Below are 22609 nucleotides of genomic sequence, written 5' to 3' on the forward strand. Positions count from 1 at the left end.
ATTTGTACCTGGGATGGGGAGGAGGGGCATTGTCCAGTATAGTTAATGTCTAGTAAATAAATAAATGTCTGTTTTAGTGTTACTCCTGTACTTGGGTATATCATATGCTCAAGGTCTCTCCCAGGCTAGTGTAGAAAATTATTCTGGAAATCATTATTTTAACTTGGCATCAGGGCACAGGACTTTCTTGACTGGGATCTCATATAGCAGTTGCCTGACATTTTCAATAATACACATTTTTTTTTCTCAGGTTTTTATTTAAATTCCAGTTAGTTATCATACAGTGCAATACTAGTTTCAGGTATAGACTTTAGTGATTCAACACTTAATGTACAACACCCAGTGTTTATCACAACTAGTGCCCCCCTTACTCCCCATCAATGATAAATTTTCTAATGACATATAGAGCACATCCGTGTAGTCTCTTTGAAAGAGTTTTATGTTCCACATTATTTAAGGATAAGGCAGACAGTGATTTGTAAATATTCATTTCAATAATTATTCGTTATCTGATACCCATATGTTTTAGGAAGAAGAACTTTTGAACCTCTGGGTCTAAAATCAGAATGTCAAGCATGCATTGTTATACAATATAGAAACCAGTTAAATATAGACTAATTCATTACTTATGGTTTTATTCTGTTTATCTTCCTTAGCTGCACCTTTTTTTTTAAATTTTATTTATTTGATAGAGAGAGAGAGAGCACAAGTAGGCAGAGAGGCAGGCAGAGGGAGAGGGAGAAGCAGGCTCCCCACTGAGCAGGGAGCCCAATGCGGGCCTTGATCCCAGGACCTCAGGATCATGATCTGAACCGAAGGCAGACGCTTAACCAACTGAGCCACTCAGGCACCCCTTTGATGCACCTTTTAAAAATAAGATTGACACATATGTATCAGCATCTGTACTGAGTTATATTTCCCAGACATAAAACACATGGGTGGAGTTCTGGTAGAATCCTTGTCTAATTGTCTGGTGTTATGGCCTCTCTATTGCTTTTTTCGTTTTGCTCTGGTTTTTTGTTGTTGTTTGTTTTGTTTTTCTTTTTTCCTTAGTGCTTTTTAACTGCGTCTCAAATTTTTGTTAAGCTATTTGATTGATTGACTTGTGGCATAATCCATTTTGAAGATAGAATTTGGAACTTCCTGAAGTCAGAATCACTTGACTAGAAATATTTAAGCGGGTATCCTTCCTGTCTGGAACTTTCTTTCCATTGATGGTCACATCCCATAAAATGGTTAAGAATATGGACTCTGAAGTCCCAACATTCTGGGCTCAAATTCAGGCTCTGGATGTGGTCAAGTTATAAGAACTCTTTGTACCTCTGTGTTGCCAGGTAGAAGTAAAAATAGCTCCACCCTCACAGAAATGTTAATGATTACTAGTTAATGTCAACACAGCATTCAGAGCACCGCCTGCCTCTGACTAAATGCTGTATAAGTTTAGCTGTTTTTTCAGTAAGGTCATTCCAACCATCTTACCTAAAATGTCATTCCATCACTCTCTAGTCCCTTGCCCTGCTTTAGCTGACATCTGAGATTATTTTATGTATTTATTGGTTTGTTAAATGCTTGTCTCCTCTACTAGAATGTAATCTTCATGAAAGCAGGGACTTTGTTCACTGCTGTATCTTCAGATCCTAGAAAGGTATTCAAAACCATTTGTGAATGAATAGATATATAGGCACAGGAAACTTTAATTATATAAAATTATTAGCAGAGTGATTGGCAGAACGAGCCCAAGAGTACATTTAGTTTCATGCTCTGTTCATTGGCTCTTCTAGTAAATAAATCAGCTAATAGCTATGAATAAGCCACAAAATAGCACCAATGTATGAGATGGTCAAGACCATATTTGACACTTGATCTATCTACCAAGAATGTTTTAGGTGTGCTGCACATCTTTTCCCGATTTTTCAAAACTCTGTAGTTTAAGTAGTAGTGTCAGGATGAAATAAAGCAGAGGAAAATGTTTGAAGAACTTTAATGGCCTGGGAACCATGTCCTTCCTGGCTTGCCTAACTAAAACCCAATGGGTGGATAGTGAGGTCCTTTCCCATTGATTTAGAGGCTGTATTCAAACATGATTTCTAAGCTCAACTTATTGTTAAAGCTCATTAAAATAAAGTGATAATTTTATGGGTTTGAAATATGTTAGGACTGATTTTGTGATTGGGACCACTAGCCCCAGTGCTTACAACTTACATGGTAAATGTGTTAAAAGGGGAAATATTGATGTGCATTTCCTCTGTGTTCAAACTATTCAGACTTTATGGGAAATAATAAAGCTTTACAGCTTGTTCTTCACAAATAGGATGCTAGGGACTTGCAGCAACAGGAGAAGTCTATTTATTATTTTGTGTCAGAGTGACTGGGGCCATCTTCTGCTTTATGGACCCCCAGAGCTAATTGTTGCTTGGGGTAGAGAGGAAAATAGCATGATAGTTAGTGCTTAGAGAATATTAATTTGCCATAAATAGAATTTCCTTTTATTACAAGGAAGGTAATTATCTGACCAGTAGGCAGTGTAGCAGTATTTCACGGTTAACCCCAATATTGCCAGATGGAGTGAAGGCATAACCCACCCCATCAGGCCTTTAGGACTTCTGATATAAAAGGCTTAAAAATATAGTTACAGTTTCCTGCTGAAGCATCATCCCTGCTTCCAGCATTTGTAGCTGCTTCTGTGGTCCTGAAATGGTGGCATCAGGTAGGAAAAAAAGAAAGAAAGAAAGTTAAAGTGATGTGGGGGAAGGAGAAAAAAAAATATATAGTCATACTAGCGTCCTGCGTGCCTTGGCAGGAATTACATAGTCACAGACATTCTCCTCCACCTCCTTTTCCCCAGATCCACCTGAAAAACAGAAGAATATATAGTGGGGCCCCTCCTTTAGCCCCACTCATATTGAATGTAAGCATGTATTTATTTGTGAAGGCATTTAAGCCAGCCCTTCATGCCTTTCTATCTCCCTATTTTAGATAGCCAATGTTTCAATTGCCCATTGCAATTAGCTATTTTTTTTTATTTTTTATTTTTTAAAGATTTTTATTTATTTATCTGACAGAGAGAGAGAGAGACAGGAGAGAGGGAACACAAGTAGGGGGAGTGGGAGAGGGAGAAGCAGGCCTCCCGCCGAGCAGGGAGCCCGATGCGGGGCTCGATCCCAGGACCCTGGGATCATGACCTGAGCCGAAGGCAGCCGCTCAACCGACTGAGCCACCCAGGCGCCCCTGCAATTAGCTATTAAAACTCTTACTCTGGGGAAGATATTTCTCTTCTCATTGTTGGATATTATAGTCTGTAAAGGCTGATCCTTGGTCTGAAGAAATGTGACTCAGTGATCCGAACTGGTATACTGTCTACTGGTTCCAGTTCTTTTATAGTGCTCTGAGTGTTTGCATCTACCACTGGGTAAGCAAAACCCAGTCTTGAGTTAGTGTCTACTTCTTTTAAGACCCATTTATAACCCCCAAGGGCTACCTGCATCAGTTTCACTTGCCAGCTATGTTCAGGGGCTTCCCCCAGGGAACCTGCCGTATAGCCTGCAGTCTTGTCTCTTTTGTTGGCAGACAGAACAATTCTTACTGGCATTTTGTGCCTCACAGGGTGAAGCAATATGTCTAAATTCAGCCCATCTCTGCATTGCTACAGGTACCCCTATATTCACTCATTTCATGGAGCCAAGTGGACACCATAAGGGAGTGTACAGGGATATCTGCATGTTGATTCCAATTACCCTCTGAACCTGGAAGGGGGTTATTCTGACGGGCATTGATGTGTCCCACATTAATGCATACTTCAGATTTCCATAGTGATTTCCACAGGGCAGTGCCCCATATGGGCATCTCTTTAATAGACCAGGTTTCCATTGCCCTCCTGCCTGACCATATGCCAGGCCATTGGCTATTGGGCATTAGTTGGTAAAAAACAGAAACAAAGGAGCTTTTTATCATAAAGCAGCACCAAACTGATGTGTTTTTACCTTCTTCTATCAGAGTGGTTGCCTTCCAAACAGAATATTGTCCATTCACCTTGGAATTGCAGTCCACACATTAAGCGGCTCTTTGCTGGTTCATTAAGAGCTGTTTATCACTATCCAAGTGATGAGAGAATTTGGCAGCTCCTCATGCAGTTCTGAAGTTAATCCTAGGGGAAAGGAAGCTCCCTGCTCATGAATATCTTCCCCTTGCATTCTCCCTGTAGCATGTTCCTGTATAAACCATTTCTATCTTATTAGGGAACTCTTCTGGGCACTGCCCTCCCCATTATAGAATTTCTCTAACATTATCCAACACATTATGTGTATTTCAGGCTTCAAGATTATTTTATGTCCTTCAGTCATAGAGGTAATTTCAATTAATGTCTAATAGCAAGCTAGTAATTTTCCCTCAAAGGGAAGTTCTGTAGTCCAAAGTCCCATAGCTGTCTCTGGAAGGGATTCACTAGCTTTTGCCATAAGCTCCCGTCCACAGTCCACATTGGGATATTTTATAGAGAATTTGTCCTTATCAGCACTCTAGTTCTAATCTATACCATGTGGGCCTGGGCAATCTTACCTGTTCCCATTTAGTAGGTCCAATTAATACCGCTTGAAGAACAGATTTATATGCCTTCTCTTTTATAATACTAGGTTGGAGAAAATATTCCCTAGACAGATACAGTGTCCATCCCCGTAATACATTCAGATAGTAGACATGCAGCCACTTCATAAGTAGCCTATTCAAACATACCAAATATTCTGCTCTGACAGTCAGTTTAATCCCATCAACCCTTACATTTCTAACTGTAGCCTCCATTAGGATTTCATTAACAGGTTTTTGTTTTACAATATGAGATATGAAGAGTGTTCCTCAGCCAGACATCATATCCATTCCCATAAAACATTCAGGTCAAGGTACAACTTCTTCACATAAATCCTGTTTAAATATTCCAACTTTCATAATCCTATCCTTTACATTTTTATATTCTCTAAATCTAATTGTAGTCTACTTCCAGGCTTAACCAGTGAGTTTTGGTACCACAGTTCTTGTGGCTTTCCTATCTAGGGATCCCAGTAACTTCTCTTCACCTCTGACCATTTTAACTCCTCATATATATAAGGCCTTGGGTCCCCAGTAAAGAGTTGAGATAGGGAACCTTACCTTTATTGTCAGTCTTTATCTTGGCTAATCTGCTTGACTATTGCCCCATGCCATTCCAGATCTGATTTTTTGCTGTAATCTTTGCCTTCTGGCTTTTAAAACTCCTCTAAATTAGAATATGTAGACTCATTTGAGGCCTTTTAATGTTGGAGGACTGCAGGGAGCTCCTTTGGTCCACCCAGTCTTTAGTAGTGCTTTGTTAAGACCTTTGTTTCAACCTCATCAATGTCCATGTTATTCATCCTTTTTCTTAATAACCATCTAAAGAGGGATGCCTGGGTGGCTCAGTCCCTTAAGCCTCTGCCTTTGGCTCAGGTCATGATCCCAGGGTCCTGGGATGGAGTGCTGCATCGGGCTCCTTGCTCAGCGGGGAGCCTGCTTCTCCCTCTGCCTGCAGCTCCCCCTGCTTGTGCTCTCTCTCTCTGACAAATAAATAAATAAATAAATCTTTAAAAAAAATAACCATCAAAAGATTTCCACCCTGCCAGGATTCCATTCTTAAATTTCCCCTTTCTTTTTCCTTTGTTTCACCATTATCAATGTTTACTATATTTACCCCATTTCTTAACCATTTAAAAAAATTTCCCCCTTGCTAGGAAAAGTCCCTTGATTCTTCCCTCTGCCTCTTTGCAGTCTCTTGTTGATTAATCTAGTATTTTTATTAGCATCTGTAAGACCCATGAGAAGAAGCTGAGACAGTAAATTTGATGAGGCTTCTCAGACTGTTGCTTGCCATTGCAGCAGTAAGTGGATGTCCATGCAGAATTACCCCGACCTGGATAATGGGCATATTCAGTGGGTGGATGTCCCAATTGTCATAAAACCATTCCCACATGGCTTGTATATGATGCATATAAACTGTTTCATCTGGAATGTTCCATGTGACATTTGTAGGGGGAGTTGGACAGTCCCCCTTCTCAGACTCAACAGATCTTACAGTAGATTTCATCCAATATACCATGCTTGCTGGCTGTTACCTTGGGCATAACTCATTGTGTATCTGGATCATATATAGCCATCTGTGACTGTTCTACATTGAGCTGTAAATCCTATACAAACCTAAACGTGTTCTTCTACCTTGCAGCATTCAAAACAAAAGACCGTGCCCCTAAATTACTCACTTTCACGATCTATTTTAGTGAAGATTCTTCAGGAAGCTGATGACATAGATCCACAAAGTAAGACAACTCCTTCACAGAATACACACTGATTTCGGTAGTTGCTTGGTTTTGTCATCTTCCCCACCCCCAACATTGACTACCTTCTTAGTAACCACAGGTACTTTCCATTGTCCTGGTATAATTTTTCCTTTTGTAGGCAGCTTTGAGGCTAGCAGCCTTCTCACCACCGACCAGCTAAAAATTGAGCATCCTGTGACTCTTTGCTCAGGTTTGATAATTTGCTAGAAGAGCTCACAGAACTCAGGGACACACTTTACCTACTATTACTGGTTTATTGTAAAGGATACAATTCAGGAACAGTCAAATGGAGGAAATGCAGAGGGCAAGATATGGAGTGCATGGAGCTTCCCAGTACCCAGTGCGGTAAACCTCGAAGTATTCTAAAGTCCGGTGTTTAGAGCTTCTTTATGTAGGCATGGTTAACTAAATCACAAGGCACTGGTGATTAACTTGATCTCCAATTCCTCTTGCCTCCTTGGAGTTCCAGAGGGTGGGACTGAACGTTTTAACCCTCTAATCACATGGTATCTCTGGTGACCAATCCTCCCATCCTGAAGCTATTTAAACATCACCCCATCAGTTATAAACTCAGGTATGGTTAAAAGGGGCTTGTTATGAACAACAGATGTTTCTATCACCCACATCATTAGGAAATTCCAGGGGTTTTAGAAGCTCGGTGTCAGGAACTATATATATATAAAATAGTCATCAGTCTCACAACTATATTTATGCAGAAATATGCTTAAGTATACATGCTAATAATATGTATCCTTGTACCTATGTGAAAACTAATTTCTTTCCCAGAAGGATCCAGTTTTACCACAGAACTTTAAATCTGGAAATTAGGGTTAACTTGTTCTTGCATTAAAGGCACCTTATAGGTATTTTTTGAGAGAAGAGATTTAACCATGACTTTTGCGTGGGGGGATATGTACTCATACGCTATAGTTTGAAGAAAAGTTATTTTTAGCATCTTATATTCATATAAAGGTCCTAGGTACTATTTTTAAACAAGGTGCCATATAGTATTCAATTATAAGATATTATATACTTAGTTTTATAGAACTATTTCAAAAATTTAATAGAACTTTTAGATCTTAAATATCTTGCCTAAGGCAAAACAAAAGTTCCATTTGTAAAGCTAAATATCACTCAGCTATTCAGTTATTCTTGGATGTAGATGGATAAGCTTGTTCTTTTACAGTTAGACCATATGGTGTTCATTTGTTTTTCTGTGATAGATGTGCCAGATAGCCAAAACCTTTGCTTAGGGGGAAGGGGATCTGTGATATGTGTACTTATTTTATGCCATTCTCTTCACGTTGTACAGAATACATTTAAATTGGGCAACTAAATTGCTTACAGTAGTAAAATACATTTCCCTCAGTGAATGTTGGTGCTTTCTGATGCATGCTGATTTGGGTTCTGACACAGTCATAATCTACATACCAAACACATGCATTTAGTGAGTGAGCTAGTTTGCCAGAGCAGTCTCTCCTTCTTCCTCCCTGGAGAAAGGGCTTATCATTGATGGCCTAGGGGCCCTTGTCTCAAACTTCAGAGTGGAGTTTCCAATTAATAAAAATACATCCTGTAGCATGGCAAAAATTTGAGACTCCGACTCGTCTTTCTTACTTGCCTTCTATGAGAGACTGTGGTCATGAGGCCTACAGTTGACAAGATAAACAGTAAATCTACTGAAATGCTGATGCTTAAAAATGTACGAAATATAAGTGGAAAACAATGTCATTAATTTTACCTTTGCAATGGATGGACAAAACAGAAGTATATAAATAATGATTTTGATAGCCACAAAGCACTCTGGTTTCTCTTTCTATCTTTTGCATTTCTGTATGTCACTGGTATCCACATATATTTTGTAGATACTTTCTACCTATGACTTTCTGATATTTCAAATGTAGGGCTTCCATGATTATTCACCTTCTCGTACTTTCATTCCATCTTGACTAGTCTAAATTGAAGGCTTTTTAAGGTCTTGTATGTTCTGTCAGCTCTTCAACATCTATACTTCTAAAATATGTTGTTGGATTCTTGATAACTGTGTCCTTCAAGCTTGCCTCATAGGGTGATGCCACTTGACTGAAAAGTCCTCTTGGTAATCCAGTAATTAAATCCTTCTAGCTGGGCCCAAGAGAAATCTCTTGGGCTGAATTGCACTGTACAGTAAGTGACATTATAATGAGGTTTTACCTTATTTGTTAGATGAATGAATGGGAATTTTGCTGTTGCAAATTATTAATATTTGATGCTGTAAAGCAAGCGTTGGTGCTGTGGATGAGAGCTAGTGCAATCATGTCTTCTTATAATGATCATATCAGTGTATTAAAGGTAGTTTCACTGAAAAGAGAAATACCCTTGTAAAGAACGTGTCAGGCAGTCTCATGAAGCAGGCTGATGATCACGTTCTGTATGTCACTGAGTTCTGTGTATCAGGCCCTGTTGTAGATACTCCTGCAATAGTACCTCATTTTTATCTTCAAAGCAACCCTGCGTGATAGATTCTGTTATCATCCCCATTTTATGCATGAGGAAAATCAGACACCGAGAGGTTAAATAACTTTCCTAAGATCTCACAGCTGGTAAGAGTGGAGTGAGGATTCAGACTAGGTGGTCCCACTCCATAGCTCTGCACTCATAAATTTTATGATTTTATCTCCTCCTTAGGCATGGACATTTGCTTATAGATGAGTTAATTTTATTGCTCTTATTTCTCTTTGATTTCCTTGCCTTTTTTATGAAAGTTGATGATGATACTTAGAAAGCTTTATTTGTTTAACTTAAAAATATGTTTAAGCTCAGAAAAGTACTGAGAAAAATAACAAGTGCTCATGCATCAACTACCAATAATTTAAAAAAATGATTAATATCTTGGCCTCTTTATTTCCACTCATTGTTTTTTAAATTAAAAAAAACCCAACACATTTTTGACAAAGTTCTTCTCCTCAATCCCATTCCTTCCTTTCCTCTTTCCCGTTCCTTGCCCAGAGCAACCACTACTAACAGCCGGATATAAAACCTTCTAGACTATATTTTTTATATTTCTACCACAGATTTAGAAATAACCATAAACCTTATACACTATAGTTTTATGTGTCTAAATGTACACATAAGGCCTCGTCATACAGATTATACTGTTTCTTCACCTTTTCATCCAATATTATATTTTGAAACCTCTCCATAGTGATTTATCTAGCTGTAATTCATTTTTAGCTACTGTATTTAATTCTGTCTTACAGATATGCCATATTTTATGTGTTCTTTTTCCTATCAAGGTTGATTAGGTGGTTTCCAATATTTTCCTATTATAAACAATGCTGAAACCCCTTTTGACTCCTATCCATGTGCCTCAAGTGGATTGCTGACTGGGAAGGCCATGCACTATACTTCTCTTTATTTTGAGAATTAAAGGAAAGAATCAGCAAGTGCATTACTATGAGACAATGATTAATAATAAATTATATTGCTAACAGATCATCTGTGTCCATGCTTTATGAAGTCCCAACAAATAAATGTGAGGTTTATGTGAGGCTGAATAAAGGGAACTCTGAGCTAAGAGGCAAGAGACCTGGATTTTCTCCCCAGCTGTGCTCTAACCTAGTTTTATGCCATAAAACAATACATTAATGAACTCTGAATCTCATTTTTCTCAACCAAAGATGGGAAATTTTTAGTAGTAGATTCTTTTCTTACTATTTCTTCTAGCACAAGACCATCTGAGTTAAGGCTTGGCCAGATTTTCTTTAATGTTAACACACCTGCTCAGCATTGAACTAAATGATCCACAGGCCAAACAAAGTCTGCAGGGCACCCCTAGGCTTTCCCTGAATATGGGACCCATTCCTAATTCCAGAGTTCCAGGCATTTGGTCCTTTTGGTCCCTCAGCTTCTTATTCCCTTTCCCACTGTGTAAATACTCCAGCTCTCTTGGAGAGAGACAGAGTTCCTGGACAGGGCAATTCTGAACCGTGTGACCCTCAGACTCCTCAAGGGGCATCGGGCTTCAGTTATCCTCAGTGGTATCTGACATGATAACCACACTCTTGATTGTCCCTTTCCTTCTTCTGCCTTATTCCTTATTCCCCCCCCCCCCCACCGTGACCATTGTAATCTAAGCTTATCTCAAGGGCTTCTTAAAAGGGGAAACCCAAATAAAGGTATGCATCTATTCAAATCTTGTCTCTTCTTCTACCTCTAGCCCAATTCCATAGGTTTCAAAGGTTCTTCCTGACCTCCTGGAGCTCATGCTCATAAAGCTGCTCTGGACCCTCATGGCATTTGTCGTCAGGACCAGTTAAATGCAAGACTGCATGTAATGATTCATGTTCTTACCATTGTGTCCCTCCTCCTTCCAATCATAAGATGGACTGCCAAAAGTCAGGAACTCTTTCTTGTGTTGCTTTGGTTTTATTTTTAATGTTCCTCAGTGCCTAGGGTGAAACTAGCACAGAATATACACATGGAGTAAGTCTTCATTGAATGAATAATGTAGTCTTAATAGGCCCATACCCCCCCAGGCCAGATTTTGCGGATGTCAGGCATCTCTTCTGTCTTCTTTAGTTTCTTTGCCTTTTAATTAACTTTCCATTAGTCTTGTAGTTCTTGGTGACCTCCTGAGGGCCTGGCAGTCAGAAGGTTACAGACCAGGCCATCCAGTTTGTTATAGGGGTAATATAAAGAAATACTCTCTCTGGTCACACTTTCAGAACATTTCAGGCAAATTGGCAGAAATAAGTGGGAATACAAATGTGTGGGGAAGTAGCAATTTGAATTTTCAATTTTTATCTAGTCCTTTTAATTCTAAATTTATCCATAGCGTTGTTTTATTGTCAAAATTATATGAATTTAAAAACAAACTCAACTATTAATGATTCCAGATGTTTTGCTTCAAATATTTTTTCCATATTTTCCCCGTGAGATGAAGTCTCTTTGTTTCTTTGTTTCCTTGCTCTCTCTCTCTCTCTCTTTTTGGAATCCACCTGATAGAAATACAAATTTTAAATATTAAAATTCTCTATTTTATTTTGGTTAAATATCTCATACGGTTAAAAGCTGGTAGATGAATTCAAGTGAGTGAAACTGACAGCTAACGGTTTTGTTTAGCAAATGACTATTTCTTCTCCTCAACGTAAATGCTGAGCCTCCCGTTTTTACTTTCTTTGTGAAATGAGGACTAGTACTTGTGGCCTCTGTCTTCCAAGACTTTCAGCAACTGAGGGCATTATTACTTATTCTGAGAGTTTAAAAACAGGGAAACTTTTTTTTTTTTTTACTTTTTTGTTTTTATTATGTACTACATTAATACACTGCATAACCTTCTAGAAGGGGTAGAGGAGTATGACTGAGTTATTTTTCATCAATCAGGAAAATGCTTCCTTAATCGATACTCTCCAAACCCTTTGACACATGGTAACGATTAACTCCAAAGACCCACCTATCTCTTTGCATCGAACTCCACTGATACGGATAATAGGCAACCCTTTTTTCCTTGCCCCCCTTACTGAACCTGTGGATGTGCGCCATGGCTATGCCACGGATGACCAAGCGCACGGCCATGATGCCGAGCCCGGGCAGGATCTCGAACCACATCGCAGCGCGGTTGCCAGAGCCAAACCTTGCCTTCCGGGTCCGGTAAAGGTGACCCGGCCTCCAAAAACAGGGAAACTTTTCTTCCACCCTCAACAGTGTAGCACTCTATTTGTCATTTGTTTGAACCTGTTTAGTGAGTATTGATTTTGTAAAATATATTACCAAAAGCTTATTTCTCGGATTCAGTTCTTTTCAAACTGGTTGGGATAAACTTGGTTGGGCAGAAGAGGCCTCCCCGTTTGCTCTGCTTTATTCTTCCTAAATGGACTTTATCACTGTCCCTCCGGTTGTCTCCAGAGTTCATCACAGATGATCTCCTTTTGTTGGCAGAAAGCAAGCAGCGCAGGAGACTGCAGGGCACAATTGCTGAAAGGTTCCTCTTTCAATTCAGGTTTCATTCTAATTTTAACTTATTTGGTGCTGCTGTGGAAAAGCTGCCTGAAATAAGGAGAATAAATACATGATACCCTACATACGGAGTTCACAAAATAGGATGCAGAAATCTAGGAGCTAAAATTTAGATCTAAGGCACAAATTCTCTTTTCTTCTTCCCCTCTTTCCTTTTTATTCTCTTTTTTCTCTCAGTTGACAGGACGGACAGGGTTGGCAAGAGTGAAAGAAGAGGATGTGAGATTATATGCATTTGTTTATTCCTCTCCGTTTGAAACATGTGACAATGTAGGATTGATCGTAATTCTAATCAGCCTCTAAAAGACTGAGGTGGCAGCCATGTGGAATGAGCTTCCTGATCTTTGCAGAGTCCAGAAGCTTTCATGGAAGAGCACTGAGAGCAAAAGCCTACCCCTCACCCAGGAGACCCATAGGGACAGGGTCCAGTAGTTTTGTTGAGGTTCCCTGCATTAGAACCAAGGTATACTGGTTCTAAATATGAAAAAATTTGCACAGAATTCTGTATTTTTTTTTTTTTACATATATATTACATCTTAACATTTCCACAGAAGACTCTCAGTTTTCTTTCTGAAGGTATAAAGGCTGGGACTGTGTTTCTGTTAGGTAGAGAAAATGTATCACTCTGTCCTGCCTCCCTAGAGCTGTCTTGATTTTTAGTTTTACTGTAGCTTTCGGTGCTGAGCCCCTTCCAGGGTGAGAGTTTCTTCCTCCGTGAAGCTCACTCACCACAGGCGCAAAGATCAGAGTTGAATTCCCTGCTTCTACCAGTATTGTGTTCAGACTCAGCAGGCACATTTTTTACTTTTGACTGGAAACTTGTAACCAAACTACATATATGTAAATATGATAGGGAAGAAGGTCATCGCAACTATTCAAACAAGTCATGGGCCCACACAAGAGAAAGATGAACTCTCTATCGTTAGCAGTTCACACATAGAGCAAATCCGTATTATCTTAGATTCTACATCAAAACAATGCTAATAATAGCATTCGAGTTAATAAAAATGCTCATATGTCTAGCAACTAGAAATTTCTAGTTATAGGAAGGCAATATAGCCTAGTGGTGAAGAACGCTCTAGATTTGGAAACCTTGATTTGAGCCTTAGCTTTTCATGTAACCAGCTGCATATGCTTAGGAAATTACTGAGCTCTGGACTTTAGTTTCCTCATCTATAAAACAGACACATTAGGATTGTTCAGAGGATTAAATGAGATGACATGTATGACATTTACCACAGTACCTGAAACTCACTAAGCATATCAATATTAGCTAGCGGTAGCATTTCAGTCAATTTACTGTTTATTATGACATTTCATCTTCCTGACAACCTTATAGTGTAATATATACCAGGGGCGGATATTTTTTTTTTCTGTAAAGGGCCAGATAGTAAACGTATTTGGCTTTGTGGACCATTCAGTTTCTTTTGTAGCTAACTCAGCTCTGCCCTCTGTAGTGTGAAAGAAGCCAAAGACAATATAAATGAAGGGATGCATCTGTGTTCCAATAAAACTTTATTTACAAAAAGAGGTGGCAAGCAGATTTGGCCCGGGGACTGTAGTTTGCTGATTCTTGGTGACTCCCTATTTGCTATTATCTGAATTTTATAAATAAGAACATGGAAACAGATTGTTAGGAGATTGCCTATGAGCCCATTGCTAATTAGAGGTACATGTCAAAGTAATATATATTGTTATTTTTCAGTTCAGGCTTTCCTGCAGAACAGTTTATGATGGCCATTTCTTATCTAGTGACCATCTGCATTGCCTGAGAAAGACTTGTTTGCATTATTGGTTAGAACGTGGGGCTCCTATGAGCATTCTGTTTTTACTTTGTTTTATGGCCAAGTCTTCAACTTCAAACGTCAAGACAACCTTCTTGCTAGCATGCAAATCCATCATAAGAAGAAATGGGCAAAGGCAGATGCCTACATCAGTCCTAACCAAGATTATGTAGAGAAATATAGAGCCTCAAATCAGTTTTCAAGACTCGTCTCTAGTTATAATGGAATGTATTTTTTCATTTAAAAATGTGTTTCTGGGTTCTGTATCTTTAAAAGAAAGGGCTAATTGGGGGGATATGGATCAAAATACTGAAAAAAATTAAGATACTTTTATGGAATAAGTTCTAACTTTAGAGTTTTGGGGTTTTTTTTTGTTTTTTTGGTTCTAAAAGACATCCCTAAGAGAGGAGCATGGAGTCTGGCTTGGGCAAAGTCTCTTACACATGGTTCTAGGATACACGTTCATACATACTGTCTCACACATATGCACACTCAAATCTCTTTTTGTTTCTCGGTCTCTCTGTCATACATACACACACTCATACATGAAGTAAAGAGGGTATTTGGGTGTCTAAAAGCAAATATTCTCTAAATCCTCAGAGTCTCCTCTTTAGAGATTGCCTCAGGCTATTATTCTGATTCAACTTATATGTATTTAGATTCAAATTAAATAGGCTTGGCATCAAATTTCTCAACCTTCCACAAATTAGAAGCAATAAATAGGGAAAAGAGTATTGTTAGTAAAGGGTGATTGCCTGCAGCTAGAGGTGGGCTGATGTTTGGATCCCAAAGGAGTAACCAGAAAGCTGAAAAACCATACTATGATACCTACTGACTCCATTATTAATGTATAATATACATTACACTCTGATTATTTAACAGGAATATTATAGTATCTTTTAGGATTATGCTGCTCTAAAGTTGTTCTAACAATTAGAAGTTTTGACCTTTAACATTTAAAATCCAGTTTTCTGGAAATTCACTGGAGTCTAACCCCACTTTTTCTGAAGTTGGATAAATATGTTATAGTCTAAAATTCACCTTATAAACACATTTCTTAATTGATCAGCTATATTTATGTCCATTTATATATTTCTTCATGCCAGACAGAGTTAGAAATAGCTCTTTACTGAGCTGAGTGATATTGGATCTAATGTAAAGAAACTTAGTATAGGACAAATCTAGGGACAGCATCAGTCAGAAGAAAATTTACAACTTGACTGCCTCTGAGAATGAGGAAGTAAAGAAGTCCTGGAATGGCCTAAGCAGAGGCTTCAGCTATACTTAGTTGATAAAAATGGATACCGCAATCAATAGGAAAACCCAGCATGTGTTAGGGCTGGGGATGAAGCCCTGCCCATCTGAACATGTATTCCCATTTTATTTGCTCAGTCTTGGGCTGGTGACAGTCAATAAATATTCAATAAGCCCCTTTAACTGAACTTGTAAAACATGAAGTTTAATGCCTTAAATAGCATTTTAAAAATCAAGTTCACAGTAAGGGTGCAGTAAATATTTGGTTTGCAATTTCATCTTGTATAATGGGGAAAAAGAGATAAGCATGGGGTTCATTGCCATATATGTAGAATTCCTAAAATAGTTATTGCTTCAATAAATACTCATAGAAGAGCAGCTCAAGTTTCAGATTTTTACATATTATGACTGAGAGACTCCCTTCAGGGAAAATTTAAAAGTTAAGGTATCTTTTAACATGATTCAGAAATACAATTTTCTTGACATACTGGGTTTGACCCTAGTTTCTACCTCTTTGGGACACTCTCTCCTCATTGCCATTTTGTGTTCTGTTGCTGTGTCCATACAGTGCAACTTATTACACTTTTATATTATTTAGTTTCATTTTTACTACTTTTACCTACTCATTCATTAATTCTAACTGCCAGTATATATATAAAAAAAACTTTCTAAACAAACAAATGCCATTGAGCTCAGTAAATATTTTTCATAATTGATAATCCACTTTCTGCCTCCACATCTAGGCATACAGTTATTTTTTAAAAGTGGAGTCCTCATAGGCTCCTCACCTAAGGGCTCACAGTCTCATTAATCAGCTTCTGCCATCTGTCTGAGAGGGTCCATATTAGCTTCTCCCAAATGGATAGATTTTCCTACCAAGTATTTTGGAGTTAAAATTGAGAGAGAGCATGCAATCATTTTTATCTTTTCCTAAATTATACCCAAGTTTAGTACCAGGTTATAAATTCGAGCTGAGACTTGTTTGTACTCTAAGAATTGAGAAAGTTGCTCAGATTTCTCTGGAGTGGGTCACAAGTTTTCTTCCTGGATGTTTGTTCAGAATAGACAGCCATCTTTGATTTATTGGAGTCTCTTGCTAAAGCATAATTACAACTTCTAAACAATCCTTTTGACGTCAATTTCAGCTTTTTTTTAATTGAAAGAAAAGAGGAATGAATCATGTCTTCATCTTCATTCTGTAGTTCTTGAGGAATAATTTTCAGTGTTGTTGAAGAAGTTAGAAACATCCAAGTTAATTATTATATAGGTTTTGCAAAAGCAGAGTGTATGAATTATTAGTCATGTTGAAGAAACTCATTTTTCTTGAAACAGTGAAAGATGTTATTAATCTTAAGACTAGGTATATTGCCAGAGACTTAACAAATATAATTAGCCTCCCTGTTACAAATGGGGTCCATATCCATCATGAGGTTTCTTCGTTTCCCTATCAGAACTGACCTAGTTTTGTCTGCATGGTCAGTGAACTAAATGGGGTCCATAGCTCTAGCCTTGCTCTCTGGCAAGTCTTCTGTCCCTTTCTGGTAACTCCTAAACTCCTCCCTTCCCCCAAGTATTTCCACTTGACTTACTGAAACAGTTGCATTGTTCTTTTGCCCAAATCCCAAGCATTCCCCAGAGAGCTGTTTTCACTTTCTGTAGAGCACTTACAGTTTATCTCTGTAAGAGAATAGTTTTTGAGTTTGGCACTTAGTCTATTTATTTTTCATTCTAATAGGAATCACTTTGGAGCTAGCTAAGCCACCTTTAGTTGGCTACTCAAGTGCTGCCCAGACCTCTTCCATCTGTATGAAACACTCACTTTTTCATGTCAGAAGTTTAATGAAACTAGAGAATTCTTTAAAATAACAATAATAATGAAAGACTAATAGATTCAGGGAATTTTTACATATATCTTTTCAAGGTTGGGTCTATTTTGCTAAAATTTTGAGGGTTTTATTTTTTTAATATGCCCCCAGGTTAGACTCACATAAATTAGTCAAACGTCTATCTCTTTGGATTAAAAATACACATTGATTTCATTCCTACACTTCCATATAGAGAAATTCTTTTTAATGGAATTTATGTATCTGAATGCCAGTGATACATAAAAATTAGTATGCGTTATTTAAAATAAATTAATAGATTTATTAGTAAGCAGCCTTATAGCAGCGCTTGCTTGTTTTCATGTGACATTAAATATTGCATATCTAAAAAGTGATAGATACTGACAATTGGAATTGGTTATCATTCTCTCTTTCTGTTTCTCACACCTGATACATATTGAATGCCTTGCATACCTACATTTTTTTTAAGTGATTAGTCCTTGTTGGGACTTTTAGAGAAGCTAATATCAAATGGGGCCAATCTTGATTTGACTATTTTTCCACACCTCAGTACACAAAAGTTACAAATAAACATTACATGATGGTTTCAGACTTTGCACCAATTCAAAAAGATTTTAATGAGAAAGGCCAACCTTTCTTGTTTCTTGGGCATTCAGAAACTTTTTGTGAGTTTGAATTGTCACTGTCTCCTAATCTCTCAACTGTTTTTTTTTCTCTTGCTTTCTAATCTTACTCAATTCGACTGTGGGGAAGAGAATACAATAGAGGGATTAATGGCTCAGTACAGAGATGTTTGATTACTGGACAATAGAAAAGGGAATTTTGTAGAAGTTCTTACCCTTCCTGTTTACATTCAATAATGTAACCGTATATTGAAAAGGTTGTCAATGGTGGTTGTATTTTTCCAGTTGTGATTTCCAAAGTCTTATTGTTAGGTATTCATCAAATAAAGGAAGAGAGAAAGAAGAAAAGAAAGAGAGAAAAGAAAAAAAAAAAAAAACGATGATAGATTTGAGAAGTCAGTGCAGTTACAAAATGAGACTAAAGGAAGGACTAAAAGAAGTGTGTGTGCGTGCATTTGTCTGAACTTGCACATGAAATGCATTTACATATATAGAGTAGAAGTGATAAAAAGAGTTGAGGAGAAAGTATTCACTTTTTTTGCGAACAGTAATGACCACACAGCTTTCTAAGTGCTCACTGAGACTTACATCTTTACATATAGTATGCTGGGTAGCTATGGCTATCCCCATCTTTCAGATGAAGACATAGAATCTTAGAGAGATGAGGAACTGGTTAAAGATCTCTTACAGCATAAGTGGGTGAACCAGGATTTGAATCCATATTATTTGTGACTCCAAAACCTCTTTTTTGTTTGTTGGTGAAACCACAGTTATTGGAGAGTCACGGTTGATATTACTCTGGAAATTTTGCCACATGTTACTCTGTGAATTTTGCAAATCTGATTAGAGTATGTGTAGACCTCCAAAACCCCTTCCTACTGACATAGGTAAAGGTAAAGCATATCTCAGAGCAAACTTTAAGCCATGCTTATCCACTGACAACCTGCAAATGTACAAAGCATTGTGCCGGTACTAAGAAAGGCAGAAGGAAAGAAATACACGGCATGTGCCTTGCCACCAGCACCTTATTAGCTAGATGAAGAAATAAAGCATATACATATGAAAAGCTAAAGACAACTCTTATCAATTAATAATTTGATATAGCACAGAACAAGTCATGATTAATTGTCAAATAACATGAAATGCGTGTGGAAGAAACTGAGCGATCTTTATTGGAATTCTTAACAGAACACAAGGAAGGTATTTAATCTGGATGGGAATGGATGGGCAGAATTTAGAAAGTAAAGGACAAAGGTGGGAGGTTAATTCAGGCCAGAACACAAGTGTAAAGAGAGGCAGCAAAGCAGGAGACAAAGGTTATCCCAAGTGGGTCCAAGGATACAAACAAAAACAAGGAGATAAGTAAACCATTTTGGATAGAGAAGAACTTGGACAAATAGAAAGGAGAGATGTGAGCTAAGAAGTAGGTTGAAGTCACTGTATCAGCTATTGAGGGCCAGCGTAGTCTGAACCTGTTGCTCTAAAGGTGAGGCAAGTGGACAGAAATAGGAAGGTTCCATAGAGTTGTGCTTTAAGAAAAGTGTTCAGGCAGTGGAGGAGAGAGGATGAATGTCTACAAGAGTGAGGCCGCTCGTGTAGGTCTCCTGCAGTGGGGCAGACCCTGAGCTCATCATGTATACTTCTCAACACTGCTGCTTAGCCTGCTGCATACTAAGAACCCCCAGCTCATCTCCCCATCCAGTCACCTCACCGTGGCCAGAGTGATCTTTGTAATACATCATTTGCTTGTAACCTCCAACAAAAACTCTCAATATGGCCTATAATAGTATTCTTATTTTCATTTCTGTGTCCTACCCTTAAACATGGCCTACAAGGTGTGGCTTTCCACTCTCTCTCTAGTCTTATCTTCCACCTTGTTCACCCTTTTTCTCTAGGCATGTTGGATTTAAAAAAAAAAAAAGTATCCTCTTCTTTGTGTTTATCACACTCCCTCCCACTGTAGGTCCTTTGCATATGGTATCTCCTCTTCCTGAAATGCTCTTCTTTCCCCTCACTGTCTGGTCAGTTCCTACTTATCTTTCAGATCAACCCAATCTTCTTTCAAGACCTCCTTGACTAGGGTCAAATTTTTCATTGAAGTATCTCATAGCCGTGTGTATCTCTCTCTCCGTTGTTGCTTTTATTATATATGCAATTTCTACCTTTATCTGATTATTTGATTACTGTTGGTTTTCCCCCAGAGACCACAGTTTGGTTTGCTTTCCACTGAAGTTCAGAATCTAGCATATGCCTAGTCCCTAATAGACTCTTACTAAATATGTAGTGTGTTTGTGGAGGGGGGTGTGTGTGACAAACTGTGATTAAAATCTAAGATGATTTTGAAAATTTCTCTATTTGAAGGCTTCAGTTATTGGAAATATTATTATTTTTAAATACCTTTGGCATTGATTTTTTTTAAAAAAGGGAATGTTACATAGTCAGTGGTAGAATTATAGTCTCAAATTATAGACTGATATGTTAGCAATAGGGCTAAGATTGCACTTTTTGGTCTGCCTCACATCCTTCCAATCTAGATGTTGGCAAACATCCTATTGGGATATAAAGTTGCACCAAAATGCCCAGAACCTCTGGAGAAAAAATATGGCCCTCTTTCCAATTGTCCTATCCGCTCAGACATTGTCAAGCTTTCTGAGCCTTAGGAGAACCAAAACAAGGCAAGATTTCTAGTTTTTTACAGATTTTAAAGTAAGGTTTAGGGTCTGTGAGACAAAAGGGAACAATTTTTGTTGTAGTTTTTTTTAAGTTAAACATAAACTGAGAGTGAGAAAACACAGAAATCACACAACTTGGAATTCACTTAAAGACAATCCAGCTGCAACTGCATTATTCAGGATCCTTTTGCTGCTAAAACAGAAAAATGATACTTAACCAATCAGGATGAAATGTCAATTTGAGAGGAAGGGAATGTGAAACTTTCATAAATCATCCAAACACCAAGAAATCTGTTACATTCTGATTTCCAACCTGCTCTGTTGCTATGAAAACTTACTCTCATAACTGAGCTCTCTGAACACTACATATTCATGCAATTATAATTATTTCTGAAAGGTGGACTCTGTAGTGAGATGAGGGAGTTTTCCTTTAGTCGGCTTAGAGTTTTTCCAAAGAAAACAGCCGCATCCTAAGAGTCATGCTCTTTTGGAATGATTTTGCTTTACTGTATCGAAATTTCTCTTCATGACCTAAACCGAAAACATTTTTTACGTGAGGTGGCAGTTGTCTTGGGACATGTCTCTATGGTGTTTGCTAAATTAAAGTTCATCTTTTCAGGCCCATCCTTTATTTTGTTTTTTGGTTTTTTTTCCAATGGTTTGCTGGCAGAATCAAAGACCTTGCTTCATTACCCTTGCAAGGTGGAGCAGAACTGGTAGGATGATCACAGGGGAGTGAGCAGGCTCCAACATTTCTTGAAAAGACCATTTCCATTTCATTGGCAGAGGGACCCCATCCTGTGCTGCAGCCACTTCTTAATTCTTTCTGCCATTGGTTCAGAGGGTCAGGCTTTTGTGGGGAGGGATTATTTGTTTCTTTAAAATCCACCAAGGTTCTTTCTCCTCCCGCTTTTTCCTCTTTCTTTTGTGACCTGGAACAATATAATGTTAGTGATTTTTTCAGTTTCTGACTTGCAGAAAATCCATCTATCGTTGGAAAAATGTAGTTAAATTTAATGCCGCAGCTCTAGGTGAGATAGAAGTGAAGGTGGCTTAACATGTGAAGTGGGTAAAAAAAAAAATGTGTAATTGAAACAGTATGATGTTGATGAGGGAGTGTGTGAGGCTGTCAGGAGGCATTATAATATGCTGATGAGCGGGACCAGCTTCCTAGCTTTGCTCTAAGCACAGGCTCCATTATATTCGGAGGGGGAAAGGAACCTGGCATATTAATTGGCTTTGTTTTTTAGAGATGCAGGTGAAGCCTTTTTACTTCTGGTTTCTGAAAAGAAATTTGCAACATGTCCTAAAACCATGTTTAATCTTGAGTGTCAGCTGACAAGAAGAAATGAAATGAAATGAAAATGAAATGAAATGAAGAAATAAGAAATGAAAGAAACTTTACTTTGGATGATTTATGAAAGTTTCATTCATTAAGTAAGAAATGAAAACCCATAATTTATTTTTAAAATTTAAAACAAAAAGATACGTTGAGTATTATTATATGCACCGACTCTAGAAATCCTCATTTTATGTAAACTAACCTGCCTATGAAAGCTCTATTTTTCTATGCTGAATAAAAATAGTTAATTTAATAAAAGTACTGTAAACAAATTAAAGTACTGTAAAATTTGAAATACAGAAATTATACTGTGTTTTTTTTCTGTTTTGTTTTGGAATTTTATAGTTCTTTGCATAATTGATATGTTTATTTCTTGCACAATCATCAGCAAGTTATTCAGGATGTGTCTATCAAAATTTTTGTCTGTCTGTCCCTTCTCTTAAGGGCTGTTTGTGTGTGTGTGTTGGGGGAAGGGGGTGGGGGATGGAGGTGAAACTGGATGTGGGTGGTAGGAGTAAATATTAATGAACTTCATATATTTCTTTCCTTTAAAAAACTGAAATATTAGGTCTTAAAGCAAAAGTATTCACTTAAAAATCTTATAAAATGCTGTACTTTATTTTCATTTCTAATCTCTAAGTTATTAGCAGATTGCTATATCAAATACCTTTCATGTGGTTTTTCGTTTAACATTTCCAAACACCCTTAAGGGATAGCTGTTCATTAACTGAGGAGTGCCTAACCTTTTGCAGAGA

At 37.9% G+C, this 22609-nt stretch overlaps 2 protein-coding genes across 2 annotated transcripts in view; one reads left to right on the forward strand and one right to left on the reverse strand.

Annotated features, from left to right (window-relative positions):
• The window catches only part of MACROD2 (mono-ADP ribosylhydrolase 2), a 1298181-nt gene that overhangs the window by 12989 nt on the left and 1262583 nt on the right, over positions 1 to 22609 (forward strand). The gene's annotated exons all lie outside the window — the stretch shown is intronic.
• LOC116641625 (NADH dehydrogenase [ubiquinone] 1 alpha subcomplex subunit 1-like) lies at positions 11320 to 22063 on the reverse strand. Its single transcript, XM_032419414.1, has one exon. The coding sequence runs from the start codon at positions 11925 to 11927 to the stop codon at positions 11715 to 11717; it is 213 nt and encodes a 70-aa protein (XP_032275305.1). The 5' UTR covers positions 11928 to 22063; the 3' UTR covers positions 11320 to 11714.

This window comes from Phoca vitulina, unplaced genomic scaffold, assembly GCF_004348235.1.
Source record: "Phoca vitulina isolate PV1807 unplaced genomic scaffold, GSC_HSeal_1.0 scaffold22, whole genome shotgun sequence".
In the NCBI taxonomy this organism is placed as follows: Eukaryota; Metazoa; Chordata; class Mammalia; order Carnivora; family Phocidae; genus Phoca; species Phoca vitulina.

What these genes read in the sequence shown, in the direction of transcription:
- LOC116641625 (XM_032419414.1), bottom strand. Translation starts at nt 11,927, where the DNA reads ATGTGGTTCGAGATCCTGCCCGGGCTCGGCATCATGGCCGTGCGCTTG.